General features: G+C 35.0%; 1 protein-coding gene across 17 annotated transcripts in view; it reads left to right on the top strand.

Moving 5' to 3' along the window:
• CCDC18 (coiled-coil domain containing 18) overlaps window positions 1–27,661 on the top strand; it is a 154,073-nt gene that overhangs the window by 22,351 nt on the left and 104,061 nt on the right. For 16 of the 17 annotated variants that reach the window (XM_043878129.1, XM_043878137.1, XM_043878128.1 and 13 more), the window contains 10 exons: window positions 4,556–4,652; window positions 6,136–6,257; window positions 7,127–7,418; window positions 9,830–9,954; window positions 13,542–13,699; window positions 22,735–22,955; window positions 24,044–24,154; window positions 24,636–24,767; window positions 27,194–27,328; window positions 27,490–27,567. In XM_043878129.1, coding sequence (XP_043734064.1) covers window positions 4,556–4,652; window positions 6,136–6,257; window positions 7,127–7,418; window positions 9,830–9,954; window positions 13,542–13,699; window positions 22,735–22,955; window positions 24,044–24,154; window positions 24,636–24,767; window positions 27,194–27,328; window positions 27,490–27,567 — 1,471 coding nt within the window. Of the gene's footprint in view, window positions 1–4,555; window positions 4,653–6,135; window positions 6,258–7,126; window positions 7,419–9,829; window positions 9,955–13,541; window positions 13,700–22,734; window positions 22,956–24,043; window positions 24,155–24,635; window positions 24,768–27,193; window positions 27,329–27,489; window positions 27,568–27,661 lie in introns of those variants that run through there. The other variant, XM_043878139.1, reaches the window with a different exon arrangement.

The raw sequence follows: 27,661 nt of genomic DNA, 5'->3' as shown, positions 1-27,661 counted from the left end.
CCCATGGATGGAAGAGCCTGGTAGGCTGCAGTCCGTGGGTCGCAAAGAGTCAGACACGACTGAGTGACTTCACCTTCACCTTATGGTTATATGAAACAGTCTTCACATTCTTAGAAGATATATGCTGAAGTATTTAGGACTGAAGTTTATTAATTACTCCAGAATATATAGTTCAGTACAAAAATATCTCTCAAGTGAGAGACATAAAGCAGTGGTAGCAAATTGACAAAAATCCACATTAAGGGGTTACTGGTTTAAAATTTTAAAAACAAAAACTTCAGAAAATGATGCTGAATGAAGTGGTTATTGATTTAAAAGTTAAAATAGATTCCTCATACAATACCTGCATTAAAAAAAAATTCCAGATGTATTAAGGGCCCAATTGTGAAAAGGAGAATTAGTAGAAAAAATATAGGGGAATCTTTTCTATGTTGTGTCACGGTAGGGAAGGATGTTTTAAAATGAGAGCCAGAAAACATAAATATTACAGGAAGAGATTGCTGTTGTCCCGTCACTAAGTTGTGTCTGACCCTGCAACCCTATGGACTGCAGTATGTCAGGCCCCCCTTACCATCTACTGGAGTTTGCCCAAGTTCACGTTCTTTGAATCAGTGATTCTATCCAACCGTCTCATCTTCTGCCACCCTCTTCTTTTGCCTTCTTTCTTCCCCAGCATCAGGGTCTTTTCCAGTGAGTCGGATCTTCGCATCAGGTGGCCAAAGTATTGGAGCTTCAGCTTCAGTCTTTCCAATGAGTGTTCAGGGTTGGTTTTCTTTGGAATTGACTGGTTTGATCTCCTTGCAGTCCAAGCGATTCCTCAGAGTCTTCTCCAGCACCACAGTTCAAAAGCATAAATTCTTCAGTGCTCAGTCTATTTTATTGTCCAACTGTCAGATCCCTGATGACTATCAGAAAGATCATAGCTTTGACTATATGGACCTTTGTCGGCACTGGTGTCTTTGCTTTTTAAATATGGCGTCTAGGTTTGTCATAATTTTCCTTTCAAGAAGCAAGCAGCTTCTAATTTCATGGCTCCAGTCACCATCTACAGTGATTTTGGAGCCCGAGAAGAGGAAATCTGTCACTGCTTCCACTATTTCCCCTTCTATTTTCCATGAAGTGATTGGGCTAGGTGGCATGATCTTTGTTTTTTTTAAATGTTGAATCTTAAGCCAGCTTTTTCACTCTTCTCTTTCACCCTCATCAACAGTCTCGTTAGCTCCTCTTTGCTTTCTGCATAAGGGTGGTGTCATCTGCACATCTGAGGTTATTAATAGTCCCGGCAGTCTTGACTCGCGCTTGTAAACTCATCCAGCCCGGCATTTCACATGTTGTACTCTGCATGTGTTTAATAAGCAGGACGACAATATACAGCCTTGTCGTACTCCTTTCCCAGTTTTGAACTGGTCAGTTGTTCCATGAAATGTTCTAAGTGTTGTTTCTTGACTTGCATACAGGTTTCTCAGGAGGAAGGAGGGATGGCATGGGGTAGGGGATATACAGTAATAAAAGACAAAGAATCTGAAGAGGTAAAGGACAGGAAGTTCAAATGGCCAATAAACATGAAAGTTGTTAACCTTACTGTCATCAAAAATTAAATTAAAATTATAGTAAGTTTATAAAGCTACAGTCACTTCACACTGTTATTTAATTGCTTGGCAAAAGTTTTAAATTTGATAGTAACTATAGTAACTTACTGAACATTTATTGTGTGTAAATGCTTCTAAGTGCTCCTGGTGTGTAACTTACTTATTCCTCATACTGTCATATGAGATTGATAATATGCTGCTTTTATAGATGAGGAAACCGAATTAGAAGCTAAAGTTACCTCATTAGAAAGTGGTAGAGGGAGAATTTGAACCCAAGCAACTGACTCTAGACCTCAGGGAATTGAATACCATGCCAGATGTTGTAGTGTAAAGTGGTTAGTTAGAAAGATTATGGAAACAGGTTACGTTTCAAGTAATCTGTGAGATCTTGGGCAAGTTACTTAACCTCTCATTTTCTGATTTTGGGCACCTACCTTTTTTTCTTTTAATACTAAGAAGATTTTAAAAATCATTTATATTTTTGGTTGTGCTGGATCTTCGTTGCTGCAAGGCAGCTGTCTCTAGTTTTCGGAGAACAGGGTGGGGGATATTCTGGCTGCAGTGTGCAGGCTTCTTGTGGTGCCTTCTCTTGTTTCTATGCACAGGCTCTAGGGGCACAGGCTGAGTAACTGCAGACAGAGGAGCCTGGCAGGCTACAGTCCATAGGGTGCAAAGAGTCGGACACAACTGAAGCGACTTATCACACACGTGGGCCTGCAGTGTGCTTAGGTGTCAGTAAATTCTCATACCTGTTGCCAAGGAGCTATGCACCAGAGATGTTCACTGCAACACTGTGTTAACTGGAGGCAACCTTACTGCTTAGCAACTAAAAAATGGATGAACAAATTATACTATTTTTATACCACACAATAGTATAGGGTAGATTTTTTTTAGAAAATGAACTATAGTCACAGGGGTGAACATAGATAGAGCTTGATGATAATTAATAAAAGTAGTCTGGACATATATATATACATTGTGGTGCCATTCATATGAAGTATAAAAACATGGAAAAAAGCCTAGAAGGGATGGGGTGGCAGGTGGGAGGGAGATTCTGGAGGGAGGACATATGTATACCTATGGCTGATTCAGGTTGATGTATGGCAGAAACCAACACAATATTGTAAAGCAGTTATCCTCCAGATAAAAATAAATTTAAAAGAAACATGGAAAAGAAAGTACAATCCTTCATTGAATATAAGATTACACAGATTTTTTAAGGTTACTGTTATTTTAGTAATCATTAACAGTAACTTAAGGTTAAGTTACTGTTATTTTAGTAATCATTAAAAAATATCACCATGAAACCATGGTATGCCATCAGAATTAAAATAACCTACCAATTTAAGAGGTGTTAAAAATGTGAAAACAAAACAAAATAAATGTGAAAACAGTGTGCCTCTTAAAATAGATAAGCTGTGATGTATTGTTTGTGGGTTTTTTGGTTAACCTATGAATATACAAAATGTATAGTAATAAAAAGTTAGACTACTGTTACCTCTGTGGTAGAAGTCAGGGGAATGGAATTTGGAGGGGAATACACAGGAATGTCAACTCTAGTGTCTGTGATATTTTCTTTGCTTAAGATAAAGGCTACCTGAAATAAAAATAGCAAAGAGTTTAAGATTCATAAAAGTTGGGTTGAGAATACATGGGTTTACTTATCCATTCTTTTCTGTGTGGCTGAAAATGTTAAGCCCTTTTTAAAGAAATTGGTGGTAAGGAAGAGTAGTTAAGTATAAAGTGGATAAGTTTGGCTTGAAGTATAAAGTGGATAAGTTTGGCTTGAACGATGACAGAGGAAAGCACATATCTGTGAAGGTTTTTGTTTGAGAAATGCTGCAGGTATCCTTTGCTGTCTGAATTCTAGCTATATCAATGAAGGAATGGAGTATATTCTCTTAGATTTTCAAATAAATCCCTTTTTTTTTTTAAATCTGAAACTTTGATCCAAGTAGATAACTCAGGTAATATGCAGTTGCTCTCCAAATTTAAGAATCTCTTATATTCAGGAAGTAAGAGATACTTTATTTTTCTCTCTCTCTTTTAGAAAACACATTTTATCTTTTAAAATATTTTTTTGGCTGTGCCATGCAGCATGTGGGATCTTAGTCCCTCCAACGAGAGATCAAACTCATGCCCTCTGGCTTTGGAAACGCAGAATCTTAACCATTGGACTGTCGGGAAAGTCTTGTGAGATACTTTGACTTGAATTTGTAAGCCCATAGAGAAGAGACTGAAAATAAAAAAATATAAGTTCCTGAAAGGGAAGCACTAAGATCTAGAGTATAGATAAAGGAATTCACTTTGGATAAGAGAAGAGTTGCTAACTTTAAAATAAGAGATAAAAATAGATTTGAATATAGAAAAATTTTTAGATATGGGTGTGAAATTGACCAAATTCCAGCCCATTAGTCTCAGTTCAGTGTGAGAGATATGAGGAAAGGTCAGAATCAACTGAGAGGTGAGACAACATGGTTAGCAGTGGTTGGCTTTTGTTGTTAAGATTTTGTATCTTATATCAGTAGAAGTTACTGTCATTTGAGATACATTTTTAAAAATTACTTGGCCTTTGCAAAGATCATAAGGTTTACTGAGTATTTTTAATATACTAGACCGTGGACTGTTTCTGTAATACCTGAATTTTGAGATCTATCATACAGTCTCAGGCTACTTCCCTAATCTGTCTTTTCCAGATAGGAAAAAAAATTGCCAACACATAAGAATGTTTCAAAGTTTATAAGTATTTTATGTTCTGTTTTGCTTTTCATGTAGATATCTTATATTGAGGAAATTATTGTAGTCTAATCTTCATTGTTCATTTTAAGTCTTACACTTTTTTTTTAACACAGAAATCTGCTTCTCTCTAATTATTCCTTATAATTAAATACAGGTTATTTTGGAACTTACGTACACAAGTACAGAGCATTCTTTACTTTTATTAATTATCTGTTTTTTAATTTTAGAGCTGAACGACAAAGGAATGAAGCACTATATAATGCTGAAGAGCTAAGTAAAGCTTTCCAACATTATAAAGAAAAAGTGGCTGAAAAATTGGAAAAGGTAAGAGGCAATTGTGCAAATTCAGTGTTTTGTATCGTCCATGTTCTGAAAATAAAGATAGACATAAAATATCTTTATTTATAGTTAAAGCAAGGGGTAATTTTTATGATCTCATTCATAATAATTGAAATAAAGAATGTATAATGATTAGTTAATATAATATTTACAGTCTTATAATGAGCATTAACTTTCTTATCCAAAGAAGGAAAAGAGTGGAGATAAGAGAACAAACAAAATATAGAGAAAGATGAGATGAGTGAACAGTTTGGAGCTATAGAAGTAAAAGCAGGAAATTTGTTCCCATCACCTCAGTGAAAATGAAGGCAGAGTAGATTATGTAGCCTTTCATTGGTTTCTAGATAGAACACCCTGAGAGGCGCTCCACTTCTGTCTCAGAGGAAGTTTCCTTGAACAGGTTCTACATAGTAATATAGGGTTTAATTACATTCATTGAATATATTCAAGTAATACCACATGACAATAAACCTCTTTGGAGGGAGGTCATGTTGGACATTCAGATAAATTCTTTATATCCTTAACTAATATTTATAAATTCTGTTCAAAAAAAGGTAGAAAGGGAAGAAATATTAACAATTAAAAGAATTAAGATTCCATTAGATACTGAAGTTTTAAGTGTGAATTAATAAGATCACTGTTTTGAAAGCCTTAGAAAAGTTCCCTGTGGGAAAGAAATACTGTAGAAAGGATTTTTTTTTTTTGCCATACCACATGGCTTGTGGGATCTCAGTACCCCAACCAAGGGTTGAACCCAGGCCCCTTGGCAGTGATACCATGGAGTCCTAACCACAGGACTGCCAGGGAATTTTTAATAAGGTGATCTGGAGGGGGAGGTAGAATCCTTAGTATGGGAAATATCCTCCTGGAGAGGGAGGACTTTATAGAAGAAAGAGGAAAATGGAAGAGATTAGTTTTTTGACAGGTCTCCTCAGGATTGTTGATTTCACAACTGCTCAGCATAGCCCTAGAATCTAACAAAGGAACTGGGGCTGATCTGTCCAGTCCTCCACTCTAACTGCTCAAATCTGGCTGTTTGACATTTTATATCTTTTAAGTTTGGGGCTGTGATTTCATTGGGAGTATTCTGTGGCTAAAATATCAAAAATTGCTTCTCTGGAACATTTGCCTTTGGCTGAAGTTAGTAACATTACCTTTTATTAACAGTGTATCTTGCTTTGTCAAGTTGCTTGCCTTGTCCACATAAGACCAGCACAGTTCTGCTTATAGATAATAGTGCTATTGTCCTCTCTTGAAGCTGTTAACTATTTCTGGATAGGTGTTAAAATTCCCCCTCTCTGTTCTTTGTTGCTAGAAGTTCACTTTCTTCCTTCACTACAAGGCTGGGGACTTAAACCTGTGGAGTACTTACTCCCTTCTGCTGCTTATTTCTTAAATCACTGCATTTGAAATACCTAAAACTTATGACCACATTAATATGTCGACTTAAAACAGATTATTGTTTTAGGTTCAAGCTGAAGAAGAAATATTAGAGAAAAATCTAATTAATTGTGAAAAAGAAAATAAAAGGCTACAGGAAAAGTGTGGTCTGTATAAAAATGAATTTGAAATTCTAAAAGAGAAATTAAGGTACAGTATCCTATTATAGAAAAAGGATTTTTTGTGTGGAAGTAGAGGAAAAACTGAAATATTTAAAAATAGAATATTTTGTATTCTGTAATTATGGCTTTAAATTATGTAGAAAGATTGTTTTCTACTTATAAGGTTAAGGTTATCAATGAATAAAACATGTGTTGATGTTAACATCCTTAAATAGGATAGTATGATCAACATATTTGCCTTGCATACATATAGAAAAAATTAACATAGACCTAATGTCCTTGTAATGTGACCACATCAGCTAGTTAGTAGAATATATATTCTTCAGATTAGGAGGAATCACCTAGTTTAACCTTCTCATTTCAAGGTGTAAAAAATGTGAAAAAGGGAACTGATGAAATTCAGTTACAGTTCTAAAATTAGATTACTCTGTTTGATGTTTATATATATTAAAAAATAATGCTGCATAATAATCTTATTAATAGTTAATTTGATTTTATCTTTTAGAGTTGTGACTAATAGTTCATGATTTTTCCTTATACTTTCTAAAACTTGATGCTGCAAAATATCGTGTTAGGATTTTGGAGTTACTCTCCTGTCGTACACTTTTTAAAAGGGAGCAGAAATGCCTCCAAAATAGTGGAGTTATTCTGTCCAATTACTGTGAAACACTGGGCAAGTTTCATCTTTCTTTGCCTCATTTTCCTTATCTTTAATCAGGGAGTAACAATAGTACCAGCCACATAAAGTTGTGAGTGCCTAACATGCAGAAGATAGGCACTCAGTAAATGTGAGTAGGTTTCAGGACTAAGCTTTAAAATATCTTAAAAGTGAGATTGATTAACATGATTATTGAAAGTGAATGTATAGTTTTCATTTTTATGCTTTTTTCTTCATAGGCAGTTAAAAGAAGAAAATAATAATGGGAAAGAAAAATTAAGGATCATGGCAGTGAAAAATTCAGAAGTCATGGCACAACTAACTGAATCGAGACAAAGTATTCTGAAGCTAGAGAGTGACTTAGAGGACAAAGACGAAATACTTAGAGAAAAATTTTCTCTAATGAATGAAAACCGAGAATTAAAAGTTCGTATTGCAACACAGAATGAGAGACTGGATTTGTGTCAGCAGGAAATAGAAAGTTCGAGGGTAGAACTGAGAAGTTTGGAAAAAATTATGTCCCAGTTGCCTGTAAGTATGTGACAAGGAAAATTTTACCTATGTGCTTTGTAAGAGATCATAATTTTGTTGTTGCTTTATTACCTTCCATTTTTTTCCTTACGTACCTGCTTTCAGTCATCAGTTCTTTTCTATCTCATCCTTTTTTCTTTTCTAAACTTACCTTTCTACTGTTCTACCCTGTCTCAGTCTTTTTTATGCCATGTATAAGAATGCTATCGAATTTCTTAAAACAGTTTTATTAAAGGGACTTTTGTATATCATGATATTCACCTATTTTAAGTATACTATTCAATGATTTTTAGTAAATCTACAAGTACGGAAACAATCATCACAATCCAATTTTCATACATTTCTATCCCCCAAAGGCCCCTTGTGCCCATTTGTAATTAGTCCCTGTACTGTGATGCTATGAAAAATTGAAGGCAGGAGGAGAAAGGGGACACAGAGGATGAGATGATTGGATGGCATCACTGACTCAATGGACATAAGTTTGAGCAAACTCCAGGAGATGGTACCCTGTAAAAGGAAATGGCAACCCACTCCAGTGTTCTTGCCTGAAAAATCCCACGGACAGAGGAGCCTGATGGGCACAGTCCACAGGGTTGCACAGACATGGGGTTGGGTACAACTTAGCATCTGAACAACAACAACCCATCCCCACTCCTAGGGGATCCACTCTTCTGCCTCGAGATTTGTCTTTTCTGGACATTTCATATAACTGAATTATACAATATGTGGTCTTTTGCATTCTTAATGTTTTTGAGGATCTTTCATTGTGATGTGTATCAGTATTTCATTTCTTTCTTTTGTTTAATCCTATTCCTTTGTGTGGATCTGCCACATTTATTCATTCACCAATAGGAGGACATTTGGGTTTTTTCCCCTTTTGGACTGTTATAAATGATGCTGTTTTGAATATTTGCTTACAAGTCTTCACCACAAGTTTCTCTTGAGTAGATACCTAAAAGTAGATTTGCTGAGTCATGTGGTAAATTTATGCCAAATTATTTTCCAGAGTGGCTGCACCACTTTAATTCTCATCAGCAATATATGAGGATTTCTGTTTCTCTGCATCTTAGCCAGCATTATTGACTTATTCTTGTTTGTCTTTGATTACAGCCATCTTAATGAGTATTAATTGATATCACATGGTGATTTTAATGTTCATTTCCCTGTTGACTGTTGAACAGCTTTTCATATACCTTTTAGAATTGTTTTTATGGTAGCATGTGGCCACCTTTTCTCTGAGTTATATATATATGACCATATTTATGAATGAGGTTAGGAAGAAAATAAGTATACTTGTATCAGAAATTTGTTATTGATAGGTGTAAAATAAAGGTGAGATCAGGAGAAAAGGTATAGATAAATGTGTAATGGTTGGTTTTACATATGAATGGGTGGTAGATTTTTACCAGTTTTAAACTGTCATGGATTTAGGATGCTGAAAGAGACCTTAGTAATCATTCAATTCAATACCATCATTTTATTGGTGAAGAAATGTACCTAAGGAAGTAAATAATTTATCCTGCTAGTGAGTGGCAGAATTAAAACCAGAACATGGAATTCTTGGTTCCCATCCCCCTGCAATATCTACTTTCCTAGGATGCTGATTATTTGCTTAAATTTTTAATTGTACTGATTACTTGTGAAATTTGGTAATAATAAAATACAGGTAACATTCATTTTAAATTGATGCTTTCATTTAACTTAATATTAAGAATTACCTGATATGTGGTTCTGAAAGTCAAATGGTAATACATGCTTGATCATCCTATGTAACATGGTTTGGAAATGTGAATTTAGAAAAATTTTTCTATTTCTAAAAAGTGTGATTTGGTTATAGTTTGAAGGTAGTAGTCATTAAGTGCTTACCTTGCCCTTTTAACAGCTAATTTTTAAAATTCTCTATTCAAAACATACAGCATACATACAGAGATCAATGTAGTACATTTGCTAAATCTGGGAAATATTTTGATATCTACTGCAGAATAAAATTTTAGGGAGATAGAACCTCATTATATATTTTATTAATCCCGATTCTCTCCTCTACTCAGAGGTAGCCACTGTTCTGAAATTCATATGTATCCTTCTTGTCCATATTTTAAATATTGCCCCATACAGATACATCCAGGAAACAAAATAGAGTTTAGTGCATTTTTGAAAATATTATATATGCCTCTGTTTTTCATTCCATGTTGTTATGAAATATCTCCATAATGATTTGTATAATACAGATTTAACTATTATAGTTTTCCCATTAGTATTTTATGCTGTATAATAAATTTATACATTTATACATTCTATTATGGCTGTTAGATTATTTCTGTCCACGAAATTTTTCAGACTTGAAGTTCTGCATAAAATTGATTATGTCATAGGTATTATAAGTTTATATATCTTTGTTTTTAAACTTGCAGTTAAAAAGAGAAATATTTGGTTTTAAATCACCTCTTTCTAAGCACCAGATGAGTAGTTTGTCAAATAAGCAAGACAGTTACATTGGCTGCTGCGAAACAAATAAAATGGTGATTTCGGAATTGAGGTATGGTTTTCAGATCCTGAAGTTGTAGCAAATACAATGTTTTTTAAAAATTGGTGATTAAGATCTTTGATTAAATTGAAAAATATGCAGAGAAGTCTAGAGAATGTTTTAACAAATATCTGTATTTCCACATGAGTTTGAGCAAGCTCTGGGAGTTGGTGGTGGACAGGAAAGCCTGTCGTGCTGCATGCAGTCTGTGGGGTTGCAAAGAGTCAGACAGGACTGTTTGACTGAACTGATATTTCCACAGTGAAGAGTTGATTCTTCTTAACATTTTTTGATACTTTTTTTCGAATCTGGTTCTTTAAATAAAAAGTGAAACATTACAGGATGGATAATTCCCTTTAATCTGTAACACTAGTCCCATTCTGCTCCTAAATATCTATTATCTTGAGTTGGGTATCTACTCTTCAGTTCATTTGTGCATGTTTACACTCATATGCATAAATATGCTGTTTTTATATTGTTTGTAATTTTGCTTTTTTACTCAGCATCATTTTAAATCCTTCCATGTTGAGGTAGGTAGGTAGAATGATTGATCAATGGATGGATTAGTATTGTTAGTTTAGTTTTAATAGAAGTTCAAGAGTCTATCTTATAACTTCATCACAATTTATCCGTTCCTTTATTTATAGTTACCTTATAGTAAGTCTCCTACATACAGTCAAGTTCCATTCCAAGAGTGTGTTCTTAAGTCCAACAAAGTTAACCTAGGTACCCAACTAATACAATCTGCTATATAATATATATTTTACATATATATATATATATAAACTGTAATGGGTTTATAATAGTTTTCACACAAATAATACATAAAAAAACACACAAAAAATTTTAAATCTTATAGTACAGTAACTTGAAAAGTACAGTAGCACAGTACAATAATTGGCATACAGGGGTTGGTATCAAGTGAACAGGCAAGACAAGTTACTAACTGAAGGAGGGAGAGGTAGGAGATGGTCGAGTTGAAGGATCATCAGCAATAGAAGATGGAGGGCAAGCTGTAGTTTCACTCACGTCTGACATTGATGGCACAGGTTCTTGTTCCTTGCTGGATTCAGTTCTACCTCTTGAAAAAAATGATTCAGTGATGTCTGGGTAGTAGATCTTTTTTTCTCATCATAAATGACACAGTAACACTGGATTGCATTCTGAACAGCTGCTGCCATCTTCATGTACTGTTCTACATTTGGGTCCTGTGCCTTGAAAACTAACAGTGCCTCCTCAAATAAAATTCCCTTGCCATTTCCTGCACCGTGAATCTCTTTAGTTCTTCAGTTACTTCTTCTTCCTCTTATGTCTCGTTGTCTTTTCTCTGGGCTTCCAATTCCATCAGATCTTCAGTGAAGTTGTCCTCTTGCAGATATAGCTGTAGGTTCTTGCTGAGGGTCATTAGGTTGCTGAAGACCTCTTTGGACTCCTCATTCACCTTCTCAAATCCGCAAAAATTGTGAACACACTATGGGCAAAGTTTCCTCCAACCCCCATTCATAATAACAGCCATTAAGTCACACCAAGCAAAGTCGTTGTTTTTTATGGCCTATCCAGTGACTCCCGGTGTTAGTCACTCAGTTGTGTTCATCTCTTTGCAGCCCCATGAACTATAGCCCCCCAGGCTCCTCTGTCCATGGAATTCTCCAAACAAGAATACTGGAGTGGGTGTCCATTCCCTTCTCCAGGGGATCTTCCCAACCCAGGGATCGAACCCAGGTCTCCCATAGTGCAGGCAGATTCTCTACTGTCTGAGCCGCCAGGGAAACCCTTATGACCTATAGTCAATGTTTTTTATGTTACAGTCCTTCCAAAATTGTAGCAAGGTTGTTCCTGATTTGCCACTCACTTTTACTGTTTGATGAAAAAAGTCTGACATAAATAATATTTCTTGAAAGTCTCTATAACTCCCTGGTCCTTAGGTTGGATGAGCAATGAAGTGTTTGGTGGCAGATGCACTACTTTGATGTTAGGATGATAGTTGCCCATGAATGGGGAATGGCCTGGAGCATTGTTGAGCAGCACGAGTATTGAATGGGACATCCTTCTCCAAGCAAAACCATCCTGGAAAACAGCCTGTATAACCCAGGCTTTAGGGTTAGTCTTCCACACAACAGGAAGAAAACCCTTGGCTATGTTTTTAAGGGCTCTTGGGTTCTCTGAATAATGAACTGAGAGACTTCAGCTTCGTATCGCTAAAAGTGTTACCCCTAAATAATAGTTATCCTATCCTTTGCTGCTTTTATAGTCTGCCATCAACTTTTCCTCCTCACTGAGGTAACTTCAGTTTGGCATTCTTTTCCAGTACAGCCCTGTCTCATCCACATTAAAAACCATCTTGGGTAAATACATGCCTTCATCAATAATTTCTCAGAAGCACTTCAGGAAATTCCTGGGTAGCTACCATATCTGCATTCACTGCCTCACCACTTTTACCTTGTGAAAATTGGCTCTAGCCTTGAATTGATGAAACCAGCCATGACTGGCATTTAAAGATGTGCCCAATAGTGGCTCAGACGGTAAAGCATCTGCCTACAATGTGGGAAACCCGGGTTCGATCCCTGGGTTGGGAAGATCCTCTGGAGAAGGAAATGGCAACCCATTCCAGTACTCTTGCCTGGAAAATCCCATGGATGGAGAAGCCTGGTAGGCTACTGCCCATGGGGTCGCAAGAGTCGGATACGACTTAGCAGCTTCACTTTCACTGTTTCTTTGCCATGTTTCTTCAAGTCTTCATAAAGGCTTTTAGCTTTTTCTTGAATCAGCATTAAACTGAGCAGGCCTTGACACTGATGCTTATCTTCCATCCACACACCAAGAAGTTTCTCTGTCTCTTCTGTCACTTTTCCATGCTTCTTTCATATTACTGTCGACATCATCAGCACAGCAGACTTCACGTTCCACAAGTTTGTCCATTTCCTTTGGATTTGTGCCAATGGTTGAACGATTCATGTTATAAGAACTAGCGATGTCTCCCATCTTTTTGACTCCACTCTCAGTTATTTTCACTTTTGTTTCCAACATCATCACTTGGAGCTTCTTAACACCTATATCACCACTGCATTTACGCTTGTTTCTGGACATCCTGGGCTTGAAATAAAGATAATGTACTACCGTACCCTCTGCAGTACTATGCAGTAAAGGATACAAAAGCACAACCCCTTGCAAGAGGATGCACACACATGACAGTGCACCAGACATATCAACTAACTTGTGCTTGGACATGGGAATGCACATCCACATCTTTGTAAGTTTGCAACTTGAAGGAGGCTTACTGTAGGTATAGTTTTCATATGTTAAAAATAATGCTGTGAAGTATATATACATGTTTCCTGTATAATATGTGAGAGTTTCCCTACCAGATGTTTCCAAAAGTAGAATTGCTGGGTTGTAGGGTGGGTACTATCCAGTTTCTGAAGTAACTTGAACCTGTTAACAATGTAGTCAGTGGTTTGTAAGATTTTCTGTATGCTGGCCAATAGTTGACTAATACCAGAGTTTTAATTAAAATTTTTTTAATTTGAAAGGGGAAAATGGAATGTTATATTTTTACAGAATCCTTCTAATGCTTTTTGGTTTATTTTCTTTTGTGCCAGGATTAAACTTGCAATAAAAGAGGCAGAAATTCAGAAGCTTCAGGCAAACCTGACTGCAAATCAGTTATCTCACAATCTTACTGCTTGTAATGACTGCCAAGAAGGTCGCAAATTAAATAGTTTAGAAATAGAACCTGTAAAACTAGGTAACCAAGTAGGTGAGTATGTACAATTCTCTTAATAAATTGTAATTAGAGTTCTTTATGATTTTTTTTTTAATGGCTGTATCACAGCGTCATGTGTACTGTTTGTTGTTTTTGCATGTGGGATCTGTTGGTTTCTATTATCAAACATACCTGATAATCTGTTACTACTACTTAGTGTTGATAAGAGAGTAAAAAATTGTTTCAAAATTATTAAATTTTGTATCATTCTTTAAAAATATACTTTTTTAAAGTAAAATTTCCTTACATTTTATGATGCATCCATCTAAAATATGAAATGCAATACATTTTGTCAAATGTTTGTTTTTTCATACGTATATACCCTTGTTACCATCACACACTTAAGACATACAGTAGTCCCTGCCTATCCTCCCAGGATATGTTCTAAGACCTCCAGTGAATGCCTGAAGCTACAGATGGTACTGACCCCTATATACTATGAAGTTTTTTCCTGTACATACAAATGATAAAGTTTAATTTGTAAATTAGGCATAGTAAGAGGTTAACAACAATAACTAACAATAAAATAGAATAATTATAACAGTATAGTATAATAAAAGTTATAGGAATGTGGCCTCTCTGTCTTTCCCTCTATTGTACACTTTAAATGGCTTTTTCATCTTCACATGTTGTGGCTGTAACTTTTGCAGTTTGACCTACCTATGATAGCAAAATTAGCACAAATTTCTTTTTCACAATTTCGTGGATAGAAGATTCTTACTATAGCTCTTAGCACCCTTGGCATATAACTTTTTTCTTTCCTTATTAAATCTAGAACTTTCACCTTTTCACTGAAGCACATTACAGCTTCTTTTTGGAATATTTGGATCTCTAGCATTACTACTTTTGCACTTCGGGACCATTATTAAGTAAAATAAGTATTACTTGAACACATGCGCCATGATACTGCAACAGTTGATTTGATAACCTAGTTGACCACTAAGTGGCTAAAAGGCACAATACCAGGAAAAAGGGGATTATTTACATCCTTGGCAATTTGGAGCTGGATGACAAAGGACAGTGTAAGACTTTGTCATACCACTCAGAATACCACACAGTTTAAAACTTAGGAATTGTTTATTTCTGGAATTTTCCATGTATTATATTCAAGCCTCAGCTGACAGCAGGTAACTGAAACCTCAGAATGTGAAACTGAGGATAAAAGAGGACTACGGTATATTTCCTTCAGGTTCCATATATTCCTTCCCAGTTACTTTGGGCTTAATATTCTCTTCCTTTTAAAATTTTCTTAAAGTGAAAGCTTATTGACTTGAAATCTTCCTTTTCAAAAGTATTTAAGGGTATAAACTTACTTTTAGGCAATACTTCAGCTGCATTTTCAGCTAACTAAAATTAGCTGTATAATGTAATTTTAGGTTATGTTTACATTTTATTCAGTTCAAAGTATCTTATAATATCTCCTTTGTGTGTTTATTTCCAAATATTTAGTCATTTTCCAGATATCTCTGTTATTAGTGGTGGACATTAGGTTGTTTTCATTAAACAAATGAATTCATGAAAGAACCTGATTTGAATTTTTTAAATGTTTTTTGAAGCTCAGTTTATTGACCAGCATATGGTCTCTCTTGATGAATATTCCTGATTCACTTGAAAAAATTCTGTATTCTGTAATTATTGGGTGAAAAATTTTTTGCAGTTCTTTTGAGATACAGTTGTCATACAGCACTGTGTATAGCATAATGACTTAATTTACATATATTATGAAATGATTTTCACAGTTAATTGGTTAACATACATCATCTCGTATATATACCAAAAAATAAAAAGGAGAATGTCTTAAAATCTACTGTTAACAACTTTCGAATATAAAACAGTATAACCTATTGTCATAGTATTGTACATTAGGACCAGCTTTTATTTTTAACATACTTGGTTCTTAACCAGTAATTAACATGAAGAAACCACTGTATAGAAGAAAACTTGTAGTATTTATAATACCATTAAGTATCCCACATACAAACCCTCAAGCTGCAAACTTTCAAAGATGCGAGCTTGCGTTGGCATGTCCAACCATATAAGTTAGTGCACATGTCTGCATACATTGTCACACGTGCGCATCCTCTACGAGTGGCTGTGCTTTCGTGTCCTCTACACTATAGAGTACAGCATCTTTCTTTCAAGCCCAAGATGTCCAGAAGTAAGCATAAAGCAGTGGTGATGTGCTGCTAACAGGTACCAGCTGTTATACTGTACCACTGTACTGTACTGTAAGTTTTAAAATGTTTATTTTTTTGTGTTTGTTTTCTTTTAAGTATTTGTTTGAAAAAACAGCTGATCACAGCTGCCCTTGTTGGACTTATGAATGTGCTCTCAGAATGGAACTCATTTATATGTAGGGGACTTACTGTGATAGCAGATCAGTTGAATTCCTTATATATGATTATCTAGGTTATTAAGTAGTCTTTTTAAGACTCTCTTCATTTTATTTATTTGTTGCTTTAAAAAATTTGAATATTGCCCCTTTCTTCTTTCTTCCTTTCTTTTTTTCTTCTGTCTTTTTTGTAAAGTAAATGTAATTGACCTGCAACACTGTTAGTTAAAGCTGTACAACATAATGATTGGACATTACAAAATCACCATGATAAGTCTAGTTACCATTTGATGCCATACAATGTTACTAGGATATTATTGACTGTATTGTCCATACTGTACCTTTTATCTCCATGATTCATTTATTTTGTAACCAAGTTTGTACCTCTTAGTCTCTCTCACCTGTTTCACTTATCTCCTTCCCTTTCCCTCTTCCCAGCTGCAACCACCAGGTTGTTCTCTGTATGTATGAGTCTGTTTCTTTTTTGTTATATTTGTTCATTTGTTTCGTTTTTTAGATTCCATAGGTAAATTTTATATGAATGAAATAATATAGTATTTGTTTTTCCTCTGTCTAGCTTATTTTACTTATCATAATACCCTCTAGATCAATCCATGCTGTTGCAAATAATCAGGATTTCACTCTTTTTATAACTGATTAATATTCTATTTTATAAATACGTTCTATATATACACCTTCTTTATCCATTCATCAATTGATGAACACTTAGGTTGCTACCATATCTGGGCTGTTGTAAAATACACTGCAATGAATATAGGAGTACAGATATATTTTCTAACTAGTATTTTATTTTCTTCAGAAGTATACCCAAAAGTGGTATTACTGGGTCATATGGTGGTTTTAAAAATAAAAAAAGGCACCCCCATACTGTTTTCCACAGTGTCTCTACCAGTTTATATTCTCTCTAGCAGTGCACTAAAAGTATACTTCTCTCCACATTCTTGTTCACAGTTGTTATTTGTTGTGTTTTTGATAATAACCATTCTGATGGGTTTGAGGTAGTTCATTGTGGTTTTGATTTGTATTTACCTGATGATAAGTGTTGTTGAGCATCTTCTCATGTTCCTGTTGGCATCTGTATGTGTTCTTTGGAAAAATGTCTGTTCATGTCCTCTGCCTGTCTTTAAAATCAGGTTGTCTGTTTTAGTGATATTGAGCTGTGTGAGTTCTTTGTATATTTTGGATATTAACCCCTTATCAGATTATATCATTTGCAAATATCTCCTTCAGTAGGGTGCCTCATTTTGTTGATAATTTCATTCATTGTGCAAAAGCATTTTAGTTTGATGTAGTCCTACTTGTTTATTATTGCTCTTATTTTCCTTGCCTGAGGAGACTAGATCCCCAAAATACTGCTAAGACTGATGTCAGAGAGCTTACTGCCTATGTTTTCTTCTAGAAATACTATGATTTCAGATCTTATCTTTGTCTTTACTCCATTGTGAGTAATGGAGTGTCCATTACTCCATTACTTTATTGTTGTATGTGGTTTAAGAAAGTAGCCCATTTAAGTTCTTTTGCATATCTCTGTCCATTTATTAGAGGGGCTATCTTTTTCCCATTGTATATTCTTGCTTCTTTGCCATAGATTAATTGAACATAAAATGTGAATTTATTTCTGGGCTATCTACTTTGTTCCAATGAACTATGTGTCTAGTTTTGTGCCAGTGCCATACCATTTTGATTACTGTAGATCTCTAGAATAGTTTCAAATCGTACAGCATGATACTCCGAGCTTTGTTCTTCTTTCTTTAGACTGTTTTGGCTGTTTGGGATTTTTTTGTGTTTCCATACAGATTTTCTTTCAGATAATATCCAGAAGTGGAATTGCTAGATCTCATGGTAGTTCTGTTTTTAATTTTTTGAGGAACTGCCATACTGTTCTTCATAGTTACTGTGCCAGTTTACATTCCCACCAGCAGTATACAGGGTTCATTTTTCCCAACATCCTCACCAGTAGTTGTTATATCTTGTCTTTTTGATACAGCCTTTCTAACAGCTGTCAAGTGATAGCTCACTGTGAGTTCTTTTCCTAATTTTTTTAATTTAATCTTTTTCCCATTCTTACTCAAATTCTTTTCCTATTTAGGATATTACAGAATATTGAGTAGAGTTCCTTGTATAGCTATATAGTAGGTTCTTGTTGGCTATTTTTTTTTAATTGAAGCATAATAGTTAATTTACAGTGTTGTATCAATCTCTGCTGTAGGCAAAGTGACTCAGTTATACACAAATAAACATTCTTTTTTATATTCTTTTTCATTAGGGTTTATCACAAGATAAACTATACTAATATAGTTCCCTGTACTATTCAAATTAGAATCTTGTTGTTATGTTATTGTAGTTTGGATTTAGATTTTCATGATGCTTAGTGTTGTTTGTACCTATTGGCCATTGGTGTCTTCTCTGGAAAAATGTCTGTTCAGATTCTCTGCCTTTATTTTTGGTGTTGAGTTGTGATTTTTTAAATAGGTTCAGAATATTAACCCTTTATCAGATACATGATTTGTAAATATTTTCTCCCATTCAATAAGTTGACTTTTCATTTTGTTGATGGTTTCCTTTGCTATATAGGAACTTTTTAGTTTGATATAGTCCTGTTCATTTGGTTTTGCTTTTGATGTAAAATGCAAAAAAAAAGAAAAAACACCAAAAGACAGTCATTGCTGAGACTGATGTCTAATAGTTTACAGTCAATGTTGTTGTTTTTTTCCTAGGAATTTTATACTTCCTGTCTTATGTTCACGGTTCATGTCTTTAATCCATTTTTAGGTTAATTTTTGTATATGGTGTAAGATAATTGTTGAGTTGCATTCTTTTATATGTTGCTGTCCAGTTTTCCTGACACTGTTTATTGAAGAGACTATTCTTTCCGTGTGGAATACTCTTCACTCCTTTGTTGTAAATGAATTGACCATTATTTATGATCTTTCTGTTTTTGTCCCATTGATCTATATGTCTGTTTTTATGCCAGTGTTATACTTTTTTGATTGCTATAGCTTTGTCATATAGTTTGAAACCAGGTAATATAATGCCTTCAGTTTTGTTCTTCTTTCTCTTTTGTAGTTCCATATAAATTTTAGGCTTGTTTATTCAATTTCTGTGAAAAATACCTTTGGAATTTGGATAGGGGTTGAATTGAATCAGTAGATCACTTCCGGTAATATAAATATTTTCACAATGTTAATTCTTCTAATCCATAAGGATGAAGTGTCTTTCCATTTATTTGTCTTCAGTTTCTTTCATCAGTGTCATAGTTTTCAGTATACAGATCTCTTACCTATTTAGTTATATTTATTCCTAACTATTTAATTCTTTTTGACTCAATTGTAAATGGGATTATTCTCTAATTTTTCCTTCCTTTTGTTGTTGTTCAGTTGCTCAGTCATGTCCGACTCTGTGACCCAGTGGCTGCAGCACGTCAGACTGTCCTTCTCTGTCTCCTGGAGTTTACTGAAATTCATGTCTATTGAGTCAATGATGCCATCCAACCATCTTATCCTCCGTCTTTCCCTTCTCCTCCTGCCCTCAGTTTTTCCCAGCAGCAGGGTCTTTTCCAGTCAGTCAGCTCTTCACATCAGGTGGCCAGAGTATTGGAGCTTCAGCATCAGTCCTTCCAATTAATATTCAGGGTTGATTTTCTCCAGGATTGACTGGTTTGATCTCCTTGCAGTCCAAGAGACTCTCAAGAGTCTTCTCCAGCACCACAATTAAAAGCATCAATTCTGTGGTGCTCGGCCTTCAAATAGAAGGGGAAAAGGTGGAAGTAGTGACAGATTTCCTCTTTTTGGGCTCCAAAATCACTGTGGGAGGTGACTGCAGCTGTGAAATCAGAAGATGATTGCCTCTTTGCAGGAAAGCTATGACAAATCTAGACAGAGCAGAGACTTTACTCTGCCAACAAAGGTCCATATAGTCAAGGCTATGGTCTTCCCAGTGGTCACATATGGTCATGAGAGCTGGACCATAAAGAAGGCAGAATGCTAAAGAATTGATGTCTTTGAACTGTACTGGAAAAGACTCCTGAAAGTCCCTTGGACAGCAAGGAGATCAAACCAGTTAATCTTAAGAGAAATCAATGCTGAATATTCACTGGAAGGACTGATGCTAAAGCTGAAACTCCAATACTTTGGCCACGTGATGCGAAGAACTGACTCATTGGAAAAGACCCTGATTCTGGGAAAGATTGAGGGCAGAAGGAGAAAAGGGCATCAGAGGATGAGATGGCTGGAAGGCATCACTGATGCAATGAACATGAACTTGGGCAAACTCTGGGAGATGATGAGGGGCAGGGAGGCCTGGCGTACTGCAGTCCATGGGGTTGTGAAGAGTCGGTCACGACTGGGTAACTGAACAGTAACAACAGCCTTTATGGTCTATCTCACATCCGTACATGACTGCTGTAAAAACCATAGCTTTGACTAGATGGCCCTTTGTTGGCAAAGTGATGTCTCTGCTTTTTAATACGCTTTCTAGGTTGGTCATAGCTTTTCTTCCAAGGAGCAAGTGTCTTTTGATTTCACGTCTGCAGTTGCTATCTGCAGTGATTTTGGAGACCAATAAAATAAAGTCTGTCACTGTTTCCATTGTTTCCCCATCTATTTGCCATGAAGTGATGGGACTGGTTGAAGTAGTTCAAGTGTGTTGAAGAGAAGAGACATTACTTCACTTCTTGGAAGTAATTCCAAGTAATTCCAAGTAATTCCAAGATTAAGATATCTAATCTTCTCTACCATCATTTCTGCCAGCAGTCCATTGTATTTGAAGATAGCACATCACAGGTTAAAGATACATATGTTAACCCCTAGGGCAACCACTAAAAAAATAAAGAGGTATAATTAATTACTTAATAGAAGGTATTAAAAAATCAAAATACTAAAATTCATTCGAAAGAAGGCAAGAAAAATGAACAAAACCCAACAGAATAAAAATACTGGCTTGCCACTGTTTATAATAGCCAGGACATGGAAGCAACCTAGATGCCCATCAGCAGATGAATGGATAAGGAAGCTCTGGTACATATACACCATGGAATATTACTCAGCCATTAAAAAGAATTCATTTGAACCAGTCCTAATGAGATGGATGAAGCTGGAGCCCATTATACAGAGTGAAGTAAGCCAGAAAGATAAAGAACATTACAGCATACTAACACATATATATGGAATTTAGAAAGGTGATAACGATAACCCTATATGCAAAACAGAAAAAGAGAAACAGAAATACAGAACAGACTTTTGAACTCTGTGGGAGAATGTGAGGGTGGGATATTTCAAAAGAACAGCATGTATACTATCTATGGTGAAACAGATCACCAGCCCAGGTGGGATGCATGAGACAAGTGCTCCGGCCTGGTGCACTGGGAAGACCCAGAGGAATCGGGTGGAGAGGGAGGTGGGAGGGGGGATCGGGATTGGGAATACATGTAAATCCATGGCTGATTCATATCAATGTATGACAAAACCCACTGGGAAAAAAAATAATAATAATAAAAAAAATTAAAAAAAAAAAAATACTGGCTTGCTGCAGTTCATGGGGTTGCAAAGAGTCAGACATGACTGAGTGAACTGTTGGGACCGGATGCCATGATGTTTGTTTTTTGAATGTTGAGTTTTAAGCCAGCTTTTTCACTCTCCTTTATCACCTTCATCAATAGGCTCCTTAGTTCGTCTTCACTTTCTGCCATTAGGGTGGTATCATTGCATACCTGAGGTTATTGATATTTCTCCCAGCAATCTTGATTCCAGCTTGAGCTTCATCCAGCCCGGCTTTTGCATCATGTACTCTTCTTGGAATTACTTGGAATTACTTCGCTGAATCAATGGAATACTGTCAAGAATGATGGGGTCAGCAGAGGGAATTCTAATTAGAGGTTGTGATAATATATGTTATATATTTTCTAACATCAAAGAAGAACAGAGTCAATAGTAGATTGTTTAGAAAGTGAATTATTAGGGATATGGAGAATTGATGGGAAATGGTACTTATGCAACCCTTGAAGGCGTAGTTTCTCTCTGCTTGTTTACACATCAGTGTATTCTCATGCAGTCATCTACACTGTGCATCTACTTTAAAGCACCCCTGAAAGCTTGTTTACCTTTCAGTCGGCAATAGCGTGTACATTTATAATGGAGAAAAGGTATATTCAAACAACTACCTCTGATAACACTCAGTAGTTTTAAAGAGCATTACTGAATTCTCATCATTTGGTTTGGAATATGAAGGATTCAGTGTTTTTGGCTTTTCAGTTTGCATCTGTATACAGTATATCAAAATGATCAAGTTATCCAAATAAATTTATGATGAATTTTGGTTTAAGGACATAAGACAATGTTTTTGTGTTTTGTTTTGTTTTCAAATAATGATTTGTATCCAAACAGTGGGGTTTTTAAAGATGGAGAAGGGCTCTTTGTGGTACAAAAAGATAGTCCTTATGTTATGAAGTGATAGTCTAGAAAAGTGAGTTGAGTCAGAACTTATTCCTACTTTATATATTTAATAATAGAAAGTACCTTGCTTATCGTGTTTCTTCACTATATTTTCTTTAATGTATGTTTCATCCACTTTAGTATTCTTTAGATCACAAAGTAAATGTGATTAAATCTTTCAACACTAAAATGAGTTTTTATTCTATGAGTTTTATAGAGAACAGCTTTCCTTTTATTTTTATTAACAGAAAGTTTAAAAGATCAAAATCAGCATACTATGAGCAAGCAATATGAAAGAGAAAGGCAAAGACTTGCTTCTGGAATAGAAGAATTACGTGATAAGTTGATGCAAATAGAAGCTGAGAATTCTGATCTGAAGGTTAACATGGCGCACAGAACTAGTCAGTTTCAACTCATTCAAGAGGAGCTGCTAGAGAAAGCTTCAAACTCTAGCAAACTTGAAAGTGAAGTAAGCTTAAATTAGCTATATGTACTAAATTTTGAGAGAAGAAAAAAGTGTTGTATGGTTTTGTAAAAATTGTATGTTAAAGATGAGGTTTATACACTAAAAAAATGGTATCATGTAAATTATAACTTCTTTTAAAATTATATTTGGAAACTTTTGGGTTTTAATATATGTTAAAAGTAGGAAAACAGTGGCTAAATTTGGTGAGACTTAAACTGTACTCCTTTCTATTATTTCTTCCAAGTATAAGTTAATATGGCTAACACATATTACAAATAAAAAATTTGGATTATGTAATTGGAAAACAACGGGTAGTAATAGAGGATTTTGTATTTTAGCAAATAGAACCACCTGGAAAGCTTGTTAAACATGCAGGTTTTGGGTCCTGTTCCAGTGATTTCTGATTCAGTAGGTATGGAGTAATGCTAAGGAATCTGCATTTTTAAACAGCTGCATGTAAATCTGATGCAAGTATCTTTTGGATTATATCCTAAAAAGGGGATACTGTATGTTTTATGAATATCTGATCTTCATTTCCACTGAGGACAGAACAAGGATGCCTTATTAGGTAATTGTGTACTAGGACCACATGTGTATATGCTATATTCACCCTTCAAATGACAGGTTGCTGCTCTTTGAGGGCACTTTTTAAATGTCTGATTTCTCATTTTAAAGTCTATAGCCAAGACTAGGGATAAGACCTGTGGGATAGAAACTTATGTTAATGATAGAAAAGAGAGTTAGTTCATAATTATAGCCATCAGCTTACTTGGAAAATTGTCAGGTACTAAGGTTAATAGCTTTTTTTTAGAATTAAAATATTAGCACAGTCTTGTTGAAAATACAGAAAGGGACAAAAAAGAAAATAAAACATTGGTAATCTACCAGTAGAAACACTGCTGTTAACATTTTATTGTACTAATTTCAGTGTTTAACAGCTACTTTTACAAAATGGGTTAGGTGAGGTCCTGTTTGAACCTGAATTAATGGAATAGGATGTGTCATATTCTGCTCTTCCCTTCACTGTTTTTCTTCTGAATTGTCATGTATTTTTTTTAAATAATTTTAAATTTATTTCAATGTGTTTTCAGATGACAAAGAAATGTTCTCAACTTTTAACTTTAGAGAAACAGCTAGAAGAAAAAATAGTTGCTTATTCCTCCATTGCTGCAAAAAATGCAGAACTGGAACAGGAACTTATGGTAAAAATTACCTCTTTTTGCTACAAATTTACTGTGTCTTTAAGGAACTTAATTTGTAACAGCATGTTTGTTTTAGTATAATTATTCTAAAATAGACCATATAGGAAGGTATAAATTCTATCAGACTCTTTCAATTATTCAGTTTTTAGTTCTGTATTTTTAAGTTAATGTGGAAAGTTGTTATCTAAAGTTTCTTATTTTTATTTTAGTAGAATTGAAGGAACTGGGAGTAATTCTTTGATATGTTTCATGAATTTTTAAATAGTTTGATCTTATCATTTTGATACAGTTTTTAAAATAACCACTTTGTCTTTTTTTATAACTATTGAAATATTCTTAAAGCTTGACGTTGACTGTTGTGATTCGTTAAAGAATAGAGTATAATAAATTTTATGCTTTACTAATATACTTTTTTTATAATGTACTTTTATGAAAAACTAGGTCTTAATTATATTCTTTTAAAGTGTTTTTGTATTTCTAGGAAAAGAATGAAAAGATTAGGAGCCTGGAAACCAATATAAATACAGAGCATGAGAAAATTTGTTTAGCTTTTGAAAAGGCAAAGAAAATTCATCTTGACCAGCATAAAGAAATGGAAAAGCAGATTGAACGAGTAAGATATTAATTATGTTTTTATAAGTAAATGTAATATATATTTAGAATATGAATACTGAAAATCTTAAACATTACTAACTTGGTTTTTTTGTTTAAATATATTAGGAAGCAAGACAGAAAAGTTAGTAGTACTATAATTAGAATCCCATTACTTCTAGATCATTTTACAATGCTTTCTCCTTTAGTACTCCTGCCATTTGTTTCAGTCATCATTTTTTGACATTATCAGACTAGAGTGATTCTATAACTCTTTTTCCACTAGAGATTTCATTTGCCTGAAGATTGGTTGAGTAGACGTTCTCTTGATCTTGGGTTAAAAGTGAAGAGCAAAAACAAAAGTAAAGGAGGAATTGTGAGACCAGAAGCACAAGACTAAATAAAAAAGAGTTTGGATGGGTTTAATAGCAGAATGTATTCATATTTAACACACACAAATATAAGCTTATAATATAGAGCAATAGAAATTAGTCTGAGCAACAGAGAGAAAGAAAATTTGGGGAAGAAACGAACACAGACTTAGAGACCTGTTTGAATAATATCAGAAGGTCTAACATTTATGTCACCAGAGTACCAAAGAGGAGAAGAATGAGACTGGTACAAAAGATATTTGAAGGAATAATGATTAAAATTTTGCCAACTTGTGAAGGAAATAAATTTATAAATTCAACAAGCTTAAAGAGGATTTTTGTTGTCGTTCAGTCGCGCAGTTCTATCCGACTCCTTACGACCCTATGGATTGCAGCACACCAGGCTTCCCTCTCCTTCTCTAGCTTCTGGTGTTTGCTCAAACTCATGTCTATTGAGTTGGTGATGCCATCCAACCCTCATCCTGTGTCATCCCCTTTTCCTCCTGCTCTCAATCTTTCCCAGCATCAGGGTCTTTTCCAGTGAGTCAGCTCTTCACATCAGGTGGCCAGAGTATTGGAGCTTCAGCTTCAGTCTTTCCAATGAATATTCAGGACTGGTTTCCTTTAGGATTGACTGGTTTGATCTCCTTGCTGTCCAAGAGACTCTCAAGAGTCTTCTCCAGAACCACAGTTCACCATCAGTTCTTCAGTGCTCAGTCTTCTTTATGGTCCATCTCACATCCATACATGATGACTATAAAAACCATAGCTTTGAGTATATGGACCTTTGTTGGCAAAGTGATGTCTTTGCTTTTTAATATGCTGCCAGGTTTGTCATAGCTTTTCTTCCAAGGAGCAAGCATCTTTTAATTTCATGGCTACAGTCCCTGTCCACAGTGATTTTGGAGCCGAAGAAAATAAAAGTCTGTTACTGTTTCCACTTTTTCCCCGTCTATTTACCATGAAGTGATGGGACTGGCTAACAAAGACATGAAAAGATTCTCAATATCACTGATCATGAGGGAAATGCAAATCAAATTACAGTGAAATGCCACCTCACACTCATCAGGATTGCTGTTTCTCAGTTGCTAAATTGTATCCAATTCTTTGCAGTGCCATGGATTGCAGCAAGCCAGGCTTCTCCATCCTCCACTATCTCCTAGAATTTGCTCAAATTCATATCCATTGAGTTAGTGATGCTACCTAACCATCTGATCCTCTGCCACCCACTTCTCCTTTTGCCTTCAATCTTTCCCAGAATCAGAGTCTTTTCCAAGGAGTCGGCTCTTCGAATCAGATAGCCAAAGTATTGGAGCTTCAGCTTCAGCATCAATCCTACCAATGAATATTAAGGGCTGACTGCCTTTAGGATTGACTGGTTTGATCTCCTAAAGAATATTATTGCTGGACATAAAATTCTAGGTTGACAATTTTTCTCTAAGCAGTCAAAAAAAATATGTTCTTCAGTCTTCTAACCTTCACAGTTCAGTTGCTGAAACTTGGAACTAGTGTTGATATTGTCTATGTGAATTTTCAAAACAGAAAATTACATTACATTCATGGGTCTACATATGTAGTTAAAAGCATGGAAAACATGCATGAAGCTGAGACACACTAGAGAATGATACAGAACAGTTTCAGTATAGTATTGGTGAGGGAGGAAAAGAATAAGACCTGGATTTGTGATTTCATTTCTTCTCTAAAAGGAGGGAAACTAAAGGAAATTTTGCAAAATGCAATCATCTGTGTAATTTCAATAGTAATATAACATGTGAGTGTTATATTTTGTGTGTACATTTGACTTTGAACAATGTGAAAGTTAGGGGTGCCAACTCTTGCACAGTTGAAAATCTACGTATAACTTTATAGTCAGCCCTCTTATCCAAGGTTCCTATCTGTGGATTCAAACAACCTCTGGTGGTATAGTACTGTAGGACACATTTATTGAAAAGAATCCATGTATAAGTGGACTCAGGCAGTTTAAACCTGCTTTGTTCAAGAATGGACTGTATTTAAAATGTTTTGGATTTTAAAAAAAGTTAACATGAAAATTAATAAACCCTGGTTCTGTTTTTAGCTTGAATCTCAGCTAGAGAAAAAAGAACAACAATTTAAAGAACAAGAAAAGACTATGTCTATGCTGCAGCAAGATATAATATGTAAACAACATCATCTTGAATCACTAGACAGACTCTTGACAGAAAGCAAAGAGGTAAAATCATCTTTATAAAAGTGCTCTTTAAAAGCTGATTAATATTTTAAGTTTATTTTTTAACATTCCTTTAATTCTAATCAATTTTTCAACAACTTGTTACTAATGCTAAAATATGTATACACTTACTTATTTTTTGCTACCAATCTGTATGTTTTTAGGAGATGGAAAAGGAAAATGTGAAGAAAGATGAAGCTTTAAAAGCATTACAGAACCAAGTATCTGAAGAAACGATCAAGGCTAGTATGCTAATACTTAAAAAAAATTTTTTTTCTTTTAATTTTTTTATTAATAGAGACATTCTTGTGGCTTTTTTAGTTTACTCTATACATT

This window comes from Cervus elaphus, chromosome 20 (genome assembly GCF_910594005.1).
Source record: "Cervus elaphus chromosome 20, mCerEla1.1, whole genome shotgun sequence".
In the NCBI taxonomy this organism is placed as follows: domain Eukaryota; kingdom Metazoa; phylum Chordata; class Mammalia; order Artiodactyla; family Cervidae; genus Cervus; species Cervus elaphus.
This window is presented reverse-complemented; position numbering and strand designations above follow the sequence as displayed.